Here is a 15032-nt window from a genome sequence, read left to right on the forward strand (position 1 = left end):
AAAGATTAAATATTGAGGTGTAGCTTTTGCATTTTAACTGGATCCAATTTACCCCTCCTTCCTTCCTTTCAGTGAAATCCATTGACATCCTGATACTGGGATAGATGCATGACCTTTAACCTGATGAGGGCTAACTGGCAGTTCAGGAGGTGAGAAAGAAGACCTAGTCTACATCAACAGTCCACAAGTCACCTCCTACAATGGTTGCTAAAAGAATAAGGTTGATCAGATCTCAAAATTCTGCTTAGAAATTAGGTGATGCTAAAATAATGTGATTCCTGATGCACTAGATAACACTTGATCTTGACAAATTAACAGCTAAACAAATTCACAAATAAAATAAGAGTCTTCTAAAGGATCTTCCATGTAAACTCAGATCAAAATGAGATTAATCTATCCTGGGAAACCAGCTTTCAGATTGAAACGCCAGCTATGGGTATTGTGTCAACATGTAGCTCAATGGTGTTTTTCTATGGAGTATGGAGTTTTTATAAGGGCTAGGCAAAAGCTTAGCAAGGGCACATGTATCATGTCTGGGTGCTAAATCCACTAGAGACATATTGCCATGAATAACCACATCAGGCAGTGATGAGTCCTTGTAAAGGGTCATTAACGACATCTAGCTGCTGGAATCATGCAAGACAGGTGATTCAGAAGCCACTGCTGCTGAATTTGAATAATTTAAGTCCATGTCCGAGTCTTCACCACTGTCAGCACTGCAAATGTCCTCAGACTGACTGAAGTCAGGTAAAGGTAAGAAACTGACCTCCAACAACAGATACCTGCATACTTGACCTTTTAGGATTCACATCAATGACTGTGGACATCAGTTCGCTCTCAAAGTTTGTGCCCTGGTTTAAATGAATTCTCTCAGGAAAGGCCACAGGCATTGTCCCACAGCTTTCTAGCAACTTGTTGGGTGATTAGCATTAATGATACATAATGATGCCAGTTAGATAAAATGGGCAGTGATCACTAGAACATCCCCAGACAATTAATTGCCATATTCACCTGACCAAAAATCAATGCATATCATCTCCAGGATCCCCTGCCTTGGGTTTCAGAGTTTTCCCAACCACACACACTAACACAGGGGACACATTCCTTAATGTCCCAGACAATGCCTGGCTGACTATGTCCCTGATGACCTGCCAGGATACCAGACAAACGTTTCTCTTTCAGGGCTCATGATAGCACAAGGCAATTACACCGTTTGACCAGTATCAAAGGCTTTGATATCAGTGCCACATCTTGGCCGCTTAGATGGACAATTTGCAAGCCCCGACAAGACTGGAGCCCCTGTACAGACACTGGTAGGGTTAAGGGTCTCATGTAATCGGGATGTGCAAGTACTACGCATTTCAACAACGTTGTCTTCAGCTTTTGAAAAGCTTTGATGCGATCGTCGAGTCTTTGGAGCCCTAGCCAGTTTTCTCTTTTGCCAGCAGGTGTGCTTGTAAGGTTTAATGGGCACAATTAAAATTTTTTCCAAATGTCTGCATTTGAACAAAGCTTAGATGTATTGAGGGTGCTTTGAAAGCATCCAGACATTTGAAGCCATTCATGTCTGCATCAAAAAGTTATTACACAAAAAAGTTATTTTCAGAAACAATTAATTAGGCAAATTAGCTTCATATCAGCATTATATATTAACCTTTAGATTTATGTAGAAGACACATGGAGATTCACTGGTGATTTGGGCTGAAAAAACAGACAAAGTATAAAGAAACTAAAAAGAAAATAAGGAAAGAGGCCGTTTAGTAGTCCATTTACAGTGTGTGTTTGTGTGTGTGTGTGTGTGTGTGTGTGTGTGTGTGTGTGTGTGTGTGTGTGTGCACGGGCCCAGGAGTGCTGAAGGCTGCATGTTTGTGCAAAAGGAGAAAGTGGTAGATGATTTACTCTGTATATTAATGAGGATCGGCTATGGTTGAGTTTGTTTGATCTTTATAATATTTATGGTAATAGTGTTGGCTATGGTCACATCTGAAGGGTCTTTGTCATCAAGGACTGGTTTAATGAACAAATGTACCTTCTCTTATCCTCTTATCTTTTCCTCTCCAGTTTAGTCATTAGGTCAGGTCCCACCCATTAGTAAGGTCTCCTTCATATCAAGCCAAAATTTGACATATCAAATCATCACTAACAGGAGAACCTTCCCACCCAAGAGTAAAGTTCCTAATTCAATAGTCTGTTTTGTTGCAAATGAATGACTCTCAAATCTGTCCTCAGGTCCTCCCGGACAGTTCACAACTTCGGTCAGTCCATATGTATTGAGAGTTGGGCACATTTAGGTGACCGGAGGCCATGTGTGTATGATGATGCAGTTAATGTTGGTTTTAGGTATGTAGGCTTTAAGTGTTTTTAGTGATGTTGCCACCTGCTGGACATGTGTGGACACCCACCATCGGCAGTGCTTGCTCTGAAGTAGGACAGTACCTTTTTCACCACCATCAGAAAAGCTTGACCGGGTCAATATTTTTTTCTGTGGCAGCTCAGGAATCTTCTCTAAGTAGATCCTGATCGATTTCTAATTTGCCATGACTGAGAAGGTCAGTACGATCTCCATTGCTGTCTGTTTCCAGTCTCTCCACTTCTGGGTTGCAGGGTGCTGAAGGATCATTAGTTACTCTACCAGGGCACTGTGACGCTGTACTTGTCCTTGTCCATTACAGAGACAGTTCAAGGCCAGCACCACATGCATGTCACTTCCACAGCTTCTGAATGAGCTCTTACAATTACTTCCAAGCTAAACATGTCCTTGCATGCTGGAAACAGACAATACAAATATCAATCTGCTGAATTGTAAACATGTCACTTTTAACATTTAAAATAATGCTAGAGCAAGGGTCACCAAAAGGGGTGGGGGTGGGAGTCCAGCAGAGTTTGCAGATTTCCCTGCTCTAACAGACCTACTGAACCTGGACAATTGTGAGCTGAATCAGGTGTATTTGAGGAAGAGAAGCAAAAGCTGTGCAGGAATCTGACATCACCAGGACCAGAACTGCCAACCCTATTAAACGATAGACTAAAGCTTTGTGTGGATAGAATACCTTTATCAGAGGGGTGTGTGCATTAGATTTATTATTTTTTTTATTTATTAGGTTTTATTAGCATTAAATAACCCTATTTTAAGAACATCACATTAGTAATTATGGATAGTTACTAATTGGTGTTTACTGTATGTGAATATAATAATGTATTATAGCTGTAGTAGCCACTCTATTGACCCTGTTCAGCTTGCCAGAACACATTTTTCTGACTGCGTTCTCCATCATCATGCAAATGCTCTCCCACCACTCAGACCACATCACTAGTTGAGAGCCTTTGTCAAAAGCACCCACCATTTCACAATCTGGGAAGTGTTATAGATGAAATATAGACACATTCAGAAACTGAATACCACAAGCAGCAGTAGTCGAATGCCATTTTACCAAATGCTAAGCAGCATGCGGCAGGGAAATCATAGAGGTATGTATCCAGACGATGGAAAAAGTATCAGAGAATTGCTAAGTTCAGTGGAAAACAGAACCAAACAAAAAAACTACTGTAAAAGAGAAAAAGACACCTAAGACCCGATAGAAATGAAATCCCATCTGAATCACTACAGTTTTTTGTCAGGCAGTGTAATCACACATTAGCAGTGTGAGATTCATATTCGCTCTAGCAAATTATCTGTAAAAAGGTGAAGCTGCAAATATGACAACATGGCAATTTTTTAAATTAACTCTTTATTCGGGTGCTTGGGATGTCTCCCAACAAGACATGGTCTCATATTTACAGAAGTACACTAGCAAGAACAACGGGAGAGTGTGTGAGCACACGTCAGGTGTTGTAGAACAGAATGGAAGTGAGGTTACTTTGCAGGTTTGTCTCCACTCTCCAGTTTGGGTGTGTCTTTGGGCTCCCTGTATGCAGGAAAAGCCTCCCATGGACTGTTGAGGTCAAACTTTCGAAACTCCTGTGCAAGCTCCACAGGCTCTGCCACCACTCGCTTCAACTCATCATCGTAACGCACCTGAAAATACACAAAGGGACACACACGGGACATTACAGAAGGCACTTGAAAATAATGTAATGATACCATGGTCAAACTAATTAGTATTCTAAACAGCTGGGAGCTGAACTGACTAACTGCCTTTAGAACACATTGCAAAGAAAACAAGTTGAAGTATCAAGTTTTTTTTATTTTTTTTATACATAATCTCTGGTGCTACACTCTGTGGCATATAGTTGCTTACCACAGACAAGTGCAACACACTGCCCAACAACAACTTGCTTCTATTTTAAGTAGGGTTGTCGAAGTTAACACGATAAACGATAATGCAATCTCAATTTTTAAAAATATCGCCATTAACCGAATTCCATCTGGCCTTGCGAGTCATCCGTAGCTCATGTTGACCGTGCACGGCATCTCTCATTATGAGTAGAGGAGTGAGTGAGTGATGGAGGAAGGTCTGTTAAACGGGAAGATTCAGTTCTGAAGTTTGCCAGACAGCTCACTAGACAAGACAAAGGCTGTGTGCAGTTATTGTCAGGCTGAGTTTAGCTCTCACCGGAGTACATTCAGCTTCAAATACCACATGGGTCAACGATCATCAACAGGATTCACAAGCCATACGAGATGGAGAGGGCAAAACTAGCTCAGGGTTTGGAACTCACAGCCACTATTGCATACGGGTGAATCTTCGACATCAGTAGGTAATGACAGCCATCTCGGAGTCATGAATTGCTACATAAATGAACAGTGGCAACTTCATTCACATGCTTTAATGGTCATGAAAGTACGAAAGTAAAGTGAGCACTCTAAGAACAGACAGTGCAAGGAGTATGATAGCAGTGATGAGACACCTGGTATATGAGTGAACACAACTCCCTTATAGTTTTCTCTTGTCCCAGCAGTTTTTAAAATAAGCATTTAGCATAAACAAATCACCATTTTAATAACATTTCACTTAAGAATCCTTATTTTCTGTAACATTTATACAGGTAAAAAAAGAGCTTAATTACAATGGATTATATGAAATTAAGGTTTTTGCATTTTTTTTTTTAATTAATTTGACAGCCCTAATTTTAAGTTTGTTTTATAGGCAACAGATTTGACATTCTTTGACCAAGAACACAAACATGTTTAACCTCTTGTTCGTAAGAAATGAGCCCATGATACAGAATAGGTTAAAACACTTGAGTGTTTACTTTAACTATTACATTCAGAAAGGTGCCAAACAGAAAATCATTTTTTTACCTCTACATATCCGGAAAGAGGAAAGTCTTTTCTGAAAGGGTGGCCTTCAAAACCGTAGTCTGTCAGGATTCGTCTCAAATCCGGATGATTTGAAAAGAAAACTCCAAACATGTCCCACACCTGAAGATTAAGCAAAAAAACAAACACACAAACATTTACAAGCTCTACTATGATAGCTGTTTCTTTAAAAGGGCTGTCAGCTTCTCATTTATCTGCTCAAGAACCTGCACAAATACTACTAACATTATTGTTCATACTGACAATCATGCTTCTTTTTTTTCCTGTTGAGTTGGGCAGAACTATATTGGAAAATGCTCAACTCTGATGACCCCTCAAACTCAAGTGATCCCTCAAAACGTCTTTTAGTTGTGACTACAAGCAAGTCATCTAGCTGTTATTTTAAGAACAAACCTTAAACCATAAAGTAACTTCATTAACAAAATCATATTGATGCTCTGCTGACTGGCTGCTACTCCAGGCTAGGCACACTGTTAACTGCACACACAGTGTTACTTCAGAGAAGCAGGCAGAATAACACTCTCCAGAACTGCAAAATGCAGTATCATCAGGGCCATATTTGTGTAAAACTCCCACATGTTAAGCCCACATGATTCTTTCACTTTCAGTGATGGTTCTTTATCTCTCAGCTTGTCCAGAAAAGTGTGTCCTTTAGGGGTAGCTCAAAGTGCAAGCTACACTTCCTAACTGTAAGTGGGGCCCAGGAGGAATATATGCCAGTTATGCCTGTTTTTATTGAACAAAAATGTATATAAATAAATTCATGAAAAGCTCTGCGTCAAGATTATGGGAATTACTACTGTAACCACATCTGCAGTGAAGCTGTATTCCACACTGTTATGGTTCAACTCTGGCAGTTAATCTGCAGTTCACGTGTCCCCTGAACTGTAGGGGCGATATAAGTGGCGTAACAGATTATGAATTATCCATGATCCGTTACACCACTAGTTAAACAGATTTCACATATTTTAAAATCAGACCTCTGAAATGCTCACTTTCTCCTTATCAGCCAAAGATGAGTTTTATCTGGCTTTTTACTCCACTTTACATGTTTTGAACATGGTACTACTAATAATTAAAGGATAAAGGATAAAGGTGCACGTATTCGTCACTGTACAGTGTGGACTGTACAGCGAAATGTGTCCTCCGCATTTAACCCATCTGGTAGTGAACACACACTCACACACGTGTTAGGGGCAGTGAGTACACACACACACCCAGAGCGGTGGGCAGCCAACTCCAGCGCCCGGGGAGCAGAGAGGGTAAAGGGCCTTGCTCAAGGGCCCAACAGTGGCAGCTTGCCGAGCCCGGGAATCGAACCCACAACCCTGTTATCGATATCCCCGCGCTCTAACCGCTGAGCCACCACTGCCCAATTGGAACAGTTAAATGGAAATTCTGACTGATAGTTGGACTCTGTTTGCAATAATAACTTTACTACCTCACTGCACTCAATATTTATTGCACACTGCATAATTTTCACACTACCCCTAATTATTTATTATTCCTTGTCTGTATTGTGTTGTATTGTCTGTCCGCACTGTACTGTGTTGCACTTGTGTTCTGTATGCACGGTGTCTATGTTGCACCATGGTCCTGGAGGAACGTTGTTTCGTTTCACTGTGTACTCTGTATGTAGAAATGACAATAAAAACCCACTTTACTTGACTTGACTCTCTGTATATTTACAGGTTAGCGTCAGCAGTTTAAGGAGAGTTCATTTCTTTTAATAAATAAAAGTTGGTAAGAACATAGAGTCTAAGTTTATTTGTTGGGCTGGATTAAAATCTTTATAGGGCCAGTTGCAGCCTGTGGGCTTAACATTTGCCCAATTTGGATAGTTTGGTTAATTTGCAATTAACATCAACTTTAGTGTGTAATCCATGTTTAATTAAGAATAAAGGATCATATTACATACCTCTCTCTCATACCAGTTGGCTCCTTGATAGACACTGACAGAGGAGTCAATAGGGGACAGCTCGTCTGTGTAGGTCTTCACTCGGATGCGAGAGTTGTACCTCAAGGACAGAAGACTGTACACAATCTGAAAAAGAATTGGCAAGATCCATTTTCTAGTCATAGCTCAACACGGGAACCATGCTGGTTAACAATTCTGTTTGCTAGGTTTAATCGAACAGTAATAAGGATGAGATGGAACAAACACAGAAGCAAATTCATACATTTAAATAAACAAATCAATCAATAAATAAAAAAACATACTAAATTAAATGAAGTCGATAACATGAATGTTGAGTATATTTTGTTAACATCCTTGACATAGTGAGCCAGATAACTTATAGACAAGATACTTATACTAAGCCGATTAAACTGCTAGTGTTTAGCCTAGCCTAAAGGTACCTGTGTTTAGCTCCTGTTCCACCTGAAAACACAGAGCGATAGCACTCCGCCTCTTGAACAGGACTTATGTCACTCATAACTGTAAATCCTAATAAGAAGCTGCGCCGTATGAAAAGAGTATCAAAAGGACAGCCAACTGCTCCAGAAAGAAAACTTTACTGGTTATTTGGTCAAGACCACACTAATGACTTTCTCAGTACAAGCTTGGTGTCAGTGTTCTCATAGCTAGTTACTGCCATGTTTATAACAAGAACCAGATCACGTCTTCCATTCACTTGCAGCTTTTTCCTTCCCCTAAAATCAATCCATTTGCCCATTTACTGCAGCAGTGGTGCCAGTAATGACAGTCAAGCCTTGTTCAGAGCATAAAGATGGATTGAACACTAAATTTACACACATGGCTGTAAACAGCGTGTTGGCATTTTAGCAGATGCGTAGTGATTTATGATGGCAGGCAAGTATGACTAACGTAAACTTTTTTTACATTTATTTTTTATATATTTTTTTAGAGAGTCACCGGCTTCATGCAGTTAATGAAGGGATATTCAACCAAATATGATGTGTTCTTTTCTTTTTATTTGTTCCTGTATTTTTTCCTCACTTGAGAATTATGTAAACTGACACCAAAGGTGGCACCTTTTAACACACATAGATGAAATAACAAAGAACCTGGAATTGAGCCATTGATTTTTAGCCCAGAGGTTTTTGGGCTACACCAGAAATAAAAGAATTGGCCTTGCCATTTTAATATTTTCAGAGGAGACTTTTGGTACATTTGCCAATAGTCTAGTTTTATCAACACTTCTCAAGATCTTGACACTACACAGTGTTTCTAACCAATTGATCACCAATTAATCAGGGTCCTTTCATGTATTAAGAGTGAGGAAGACATTCCAAGGCGTGGGTAAACAAGTAATTCATACTTCCCACATACTATACCACATTGGAATGTTTTTCTTAAACCCACTCGCACAGTTCTGACATTTACCAGCGTTCTTATTTGCCACTTTCGCTATTTATGAGGATAATGGGATACATCATCATAAGAGCAGAGCTGTGAACAATTCTGAGGTTTAAGAACATACCATAAATCAGATGTAGACTTTTTGATTGGACTTCTCAAAAACTAACTTTTTTTTTTTTTTAAAGATGTGGACATCTACATCCTCTATATTCAACAGGCGCTCTTGATGGAAACCGATGAATTGGGGGATTGTCTAAATGTAAGTAAAAGTAAAATAATAAATAAAAAGAAGAATTCATTTTCACTATCATCATATCACCTCAAAACGGTTTTCCCTAGTGGGCACATCCACCGCCGTGAGGTCGATCAGGTTGCGGAACTGAGCACTGGTGTGATCTCGAAGAAAGGTCAGCACAGGTATGACTCCCTCTGGGTGGATCATAACTTCTAGCTCATTGTAGCAGGTAACCTGAAGACACATGTTTTATATGTTATTTGATCATCTGCTACAAAAGTCAATATGACAACACTAATCTGAGCAGATTACCTGAACTTGTTGCACATATTTGGGAAGAATCTCAGCAATATATTCCCCAAACTGGGACAGCTGGTTGAGCATGACTGCATCCTTGGGCCTAATTGTAGCTGTAAAAACAGTGACAGTAAATGATTAGAGTGAGCAGGATTCAAACAAATAAATATGAACAAGCAAAATGCCTCTGAAGTATTTTAAAGGAATAATTCAGTGAAAAATGACATTAACATGATTTATGACTGAATCCAGATGCAGTCGACTGCGACATGTTTGGTATCTGACATGTGCTTCTTTTGTTTAAAACCGGAGATACTAGGCTATGGTAGCTAACAAACACTGAACCTAGACTGTCACCAATCTCATTCAGATATTCATGTTGATGTGGTTCAAAACATGGTAGTCTTTTTATGTTCTATAAAACAAAAATAAACTTCTCTGCAGACCTGAATGAGGGGGAAGACATTTCAAGTAAACGTTCAAATTGAAGCTCAATGTGGCCTTATGCGAGAATTGTATTGCTCCTGGTCTCCCCCTATAGGTGGAAAGTGTAATACACTTTAACTTCACTGCAGTTTTGAGCCTGTCCCACATAGTTACTAATATACTCAACAACGACAGAGATTTATGTCTACGGTTTCGGCCTTCTGTCCACACCAGAACTTTGTTGTTGGTCACAAAAAACTGAGCTTTTTGAAAATGCTTTTCAAGGTGGAGATGTTTGAAAACACTGTTTTCAGTGTTGTCATGAGAACAGGGAAAACTGAGGGAAGAAGAGGAGAGAAAAAAAAACAAAAAAAAAAACACTGATGGCAAAATGCGTCCTTACTACCTACTTAGTCACAACATGTCAACACAGACGTCACTAAATATCAGATTTCCACATATGAAAAAATGTAGTACTGTTCTATTTCAGAGACCATATTGCTCTGTTTAGAATCAGTAATTTTGTGACCTGCATAGCACACTACATAGGGGGCAGTGTGTAACCTGGGATTAAACCTTTATTTTCTTTCTTCTTTATGATGTTTTGATCTCTCTCCTTATGAGGTACTACTGTCACATACAGGGTTGGTAAGCTCATGCAAGTGTTTTCATCTCTGTGTGGAGAGAAATATTCTCAACAACGGAGTGAGCGAACTCTTCATTTTAAACAAAACCCCAAAACATTTGAATTCATGTAGACAGGACCTTAATCAACATTTGTTTGTTTCAAGATCTTTAGACTGTCAGAATTAAATACTGTCAGCCTACTCACGCCTTGTCTCGGTTGTTGTTGCTTCAGGCCGCTTCTGGACCAGCGCAGCACTCCGACTGGCAACTAGGATAGAATCGAGAAGGAAACAAGTTCAAGAGACATTACTGATGTTTCTATCAGATACACAAGTACACACTGGAGCAAATAATGTTCTTCTTGGACAACAGTGCAACACTACATAACATGCAAATGCGCAAACACAGAAGACCAAATTACAATCGACACAAATTATGAAGTAAAGTAATCATAATAAATGCACAGGAAAAAGCAGCACTGACAGCACTCAGGACTGAATCTGTGACATAGTTTAACAGCAGGTTCAGCAATCAGCTTGTTTGGACCCTTATGACGCCAAGTAATGCACACAACATTTAACTGTTCATACTTGGCCAACAACTTATGAAATTGACTTAACAAAAGAAGGAAATACATGAATCTTATAGGCAAACTCCACATCCAAGTCCAGGCTGTAGTCCATCTGTTTCTCTGCATACTTGGTTAGCCTCCTTTCACCCAGTTCTTCAATGCTCAGGACCCCAGAGGACCACCACAGAGCAGCTATAATTTGGGTGGGTGGTCATTCTCAGCACTGCAGTGACCCTGACATGGTGGTGGTATAGTTAGTTAGTGTGTGTTGCACTGATACGAGTGGATCAGACACAGCAGTGCCACTGGAGTTTTTGTCTGCTCTATCAGACACCCCTACCTAGTTGGTCCACTTTGTAGATGTAAAGTCAGAGACAGAAGCTCATCTGTTGCTGCACAGTTTGTGTTGGTCAGTGTCTTGTCCTTCATCAGTGCTCAAAGGTTAGTGGTCACAGAATGTTGTAGGCTGGATATATCTGGTTGGTGGAGTATTCTCTGATGCCGAGGTGTTTAAAAACTCCAGCAGCACTGCTGTGTCTGATCCACTCTTACCAGCACAACACACACTAACTAACTATACCACCACCATGTCAGGGTCACTGCAGTGCTGAGAATGATCCACCAAATAATACCTGCTCTGTAGTGGACCTGACTATTGAAGAACAGGGTGAAAGAAGGTTAACAAAGTATGCAGAGGAGAAACAGATGGACTCTGGTCTGTAATTATAAACTACAAAGTGCTTCTAAAAGTGGAGCTGATAAAACAGACAATGAGAGTAGAAATGTCTTATTGCTATGGCTAATCGGTGTGTGATCATTTATGATAATGCTTGATTTCCTACTGGAAAAGACTAAGTACCCTATTAGTCCTATTACTAGTTATTGGTTTGACACTTATCGAGTCAGTAATGCAGGAAGGACATTAGGCCATGAAAAAGCAATACTAAGCAAGTGTTCAAATGTACTGTTAGGACAGGGTGTTAGCCTAATCTGCTACACCTCACCCATCAAATCATTTGTCTTTAACTGATCAAATGGATCAGGGGTGTCCGTCCTGGGCTGGAGGTGGAATCTGCAGGGGAATGCATCAAAAAGGACACCCTCTGGCCTAGGGGAGTGTTTCTAAACTCCCGCTCTGCAACCCTACAAGGTGTAAAGCTAAGGTCAACTCTGTATGCGTTCCACAAAAGGCCTGTGTGTTTAATATGTTGATTAAAGGGTTTTTTTTTTTTTTAATCAATTTAAGCCAAAGTGTGCTACCCGCAGCCTTCTGTAGCCCTGGCTTCAAGTACTCTTTGATTCAACTAATCTGACCTAGCTCTTCAACTGATTAACGTGCCCTTCATGAGCTGGATCAGCTCAGTTTGGGCAGACAATAGCGAAGCTGCACAGTACTGTGAGCCCCCAGAACCATCATTAGAAATACTGGGCTAGAGCATGTCAATTATACACAGCAGGTAAACCCATCAGATAATTATCAAGAGCCTCATGAGTTGCATTCAGGGTGATCGATGGGGGATTGAGGGGGGGGGGGTAACCTCGACAGAGCTGTGGCCAGAAAGGAACCCAAGGAACCCAACTTGACAGAACTACTGTATATAAAGAACTGCGAGAAATTGTCTTGCTCAGGTTGCAGTTCAGGTTGCAGACCAATTCCAAAGAACCGGTCTGTCTGAACTGCAGCGATTTAAAAAGACAAGAAAGCAGAAAGGTCACTCAAAAAGCCCAGCCTTATGTGCCATGTACGGCTAAGCTGCACAAAACCCTACAGCGTCCTGCATTCCCTGCCCCTTAACAACTGATCCAGATAACAGAGGGCATGATATTTAACTGATGAGAGGGACACGGAGGCCCACGGCTGCCTCGAACGTGTGTATGCACAGCTTGCATTTGTGGGTTGTACTTTTCTTAATCACTGGACAAAGGAATTTATATATATATATATATATATATATATATAGGATATTTTATTTTTTGTATAATATTTTTATTCATGTCAAGGACCTTAAGAGAAAGCAGACACGTCTGATTTGGGCATTTTGACAAGTTGTGAAATTTTAAATGACATTTTTTTTCCCCACTACAGATTATTCTGATTTACACTGTTAAGCTCTGTTTTAGCAATGTTGTCAAAAATAGTGGATCCAGTGGATCACTTAGCTATGTCTACTTTCTCCCTTCTCCAGCAGTAAGAGAGCAGTCGTGACACTAGAGATCCAGGGGCAGTTCCCTCATCCTGCTGGTTAACTGGTTAAGGGACATGAGAAAGACAATAACTTATCAATAATAAGTAATAATAATCAATAACTTGATTGAAATTCGGTCCGAAATGAACAAAAAAAAAACCCAGATAACCCTAAAACAACAACAACAACGTGTTAGAGAAGTAATAAATAAATAAAAGAAATAAAGCCCAATCCTCAATGAAATACACCGACCGTCTGACTGTTCAGCAGCAGCCCCGCCGCTACCGGCCCCTGCAAAACATGCGAGTAGCCGAAACACACACACCCCGAAAACACAGCGGTTTTCTAATTATTTCCAAGCCACAATCAGGAGAGTTTTATATGGTTTAACTGAAGTTCGGCTAGGCATTCATTTTCTTTATTATTTCTTTTGCTGGACCGCTCCTATTCGGTCGTAGACTCGTTACAGGGTTTAACCGCTAGCAGCCGTTAGCTCACAGAGCTAGGAGAAAGGTCACCAGCCAGCGACGAGCTCCGAGGACGGAGTGGTCGAATAACCACACGCGAACAAACACTACTTGATTAAATGTGGGCATATCGCGCAGAGCCGTAATTCTGTACGACTAACAGCTTACCGTTCAAGCTCCTACTTATACCACCGCGGACAAGCCTAACCAAGGAGGCCGCCATCTTCACTCAGCCAACGGCAGTCTTCTTCGCTGGGCGGGCGGATGGTGCTGGAGTGGTGATGCCGCCGCCAACAGGTGAGAGCGGTACACAGCACTGCAACGACCCAGCAGACGCTACCTCACTACCTCACTCAATTAAGAGGAGAAGTATGGAGACAGGTGTAGTTACAGTAGTAGATATGTCATTAAATCTGTCAGATTAAAGCTATAAGAAGCTTCATCAGCTCTATAAAAGGGCAATGTTTGAAACACCATGCGAGCCACAGCTAACATGCTAGCTAGTCATTTTACCACCCAAACCTACCTCAAATATAAAAGACAAAATAAATGACTTAACTGTGGGCTTATTACTGCCATCCAAAAATCACAATCACATCTATATAAAAAAAAAAAGTGATCATGATATTTTTTAGTTATGCAATAAATGTCTCGTTATTTGGAGGAAATATCTTATTGTGAGATATGTCATGAAAACATCTCGTTATTATGAGATAAGATAAGCCTTTATTAGTCTTTATAGAAATAGAAATAATAGAAATAAAAACGATTATTTACAGATTATTTACAGATAATTGCAAATTGACCCTTAATTGAACATGTAGGTGGGTGGGTGGGTGAGTGGGTGGGGGGGTATTATGTTAAAAGCTACATACACCACAGTTATGACATGGGTTATTGTGTAATGACAAGAAAGTATCCCATTATCATTATGGTATTATTTATTAAGATGCTTTTTTGTATCGCTCAAGATGCTCGGTTATTTGGAGGAAATATCTTATAGTGAGATGTCCTGAAAACATCTCGTTATTATGAGAGAAGATAATCCTTTATTAGTCCTACAGTGAGGAAATTCACAGTGTCACAGCAGAAAAGCAATAGCAAGACACTATATATATATATATATATATATATATATATATATATATATATATATATATATATATAATTGACATAAAAAACTTAGTATCCCATTATCATTTTAGTATTATTTATTAAGACGCTTTTTTGTATCGCTCAAGATGCTTGGTTAGGAATAAATCAATAGAGGTCCAAGAGAACATGAATAGAACAGCAGGACTATCTTTGAGATTTGAAAGTAATAGCATTTTCCCCCCAAAATGTCAAAAAGGCAATTGAAATGCAAACTAGTACTTAAATAAACAAAGAAAAAAAGCCAATCGTTTTTTGCAGAATTTTTATATATATATATATATATATATATATATATATATATATATATTTCAAATTCATTATAATATAAAAATGAAGCTCTAAAAATAATTACAACTTTGAGAAATCTCTAGAATAATAAAGTTAAATGCGTTTCTAAAGTATTGATTTAGAGATAAAGACAGTAAAGTTTATTTAAAAAGTGAATTAATATCAGGATTTTAAAAGGAAATGGTGGAAATCTAACAA

The 15032-nt window shown here is 39.6% G+C and overlaps 1 protein-coding gene across 1 annotated transcript; it reads right to left on the minus strand.

Moving 5' to 3' along the window:
* Positions 1-3709: 3709 nt before the first annotated feature.
* Positions 3710-13667, minus strand: ndufs3 (NADH:ubiquinone oxidoreductase core subunit S3). The gene is made up of 7 exons (XM_072671312.1): positions 13560-13667; positions 10373-10435; positions 9130-9227; positions 8902-9051; positions 7179-7304; positions 5243-5362; positions 3710-4015 (listed from the first exon to the last, which is right to left on the minus strand). The coding sequence occupies exons 1-7, from the start codon at positions 13612-13614 to the stop codon at positions 3854-3856; spliced, it is 774 nt and encodes a 257-aa protein (XP_072527413.1). The 5' UTR covers positions 13615-13667; the 3' UTR covers positions 3710-3853.
* Between the last annotated feature and the right edge of the window lie 1365 nt (positions 13668-15032).

This window comes from Salminus brasiliensis, chromosome 25 (assembly GCF_030463535.1).
Source record: "Salminus brasiliensis chromosome 25, fSalBra1.hap2, whole genome shotgun sequence".
Classification (NCBI taxonomy): Eukaryota; Metazoa; Chordata; class Actinopteri; order Characiformes; family Bryconidae; genus Salminus; species Salminus brasiliensis.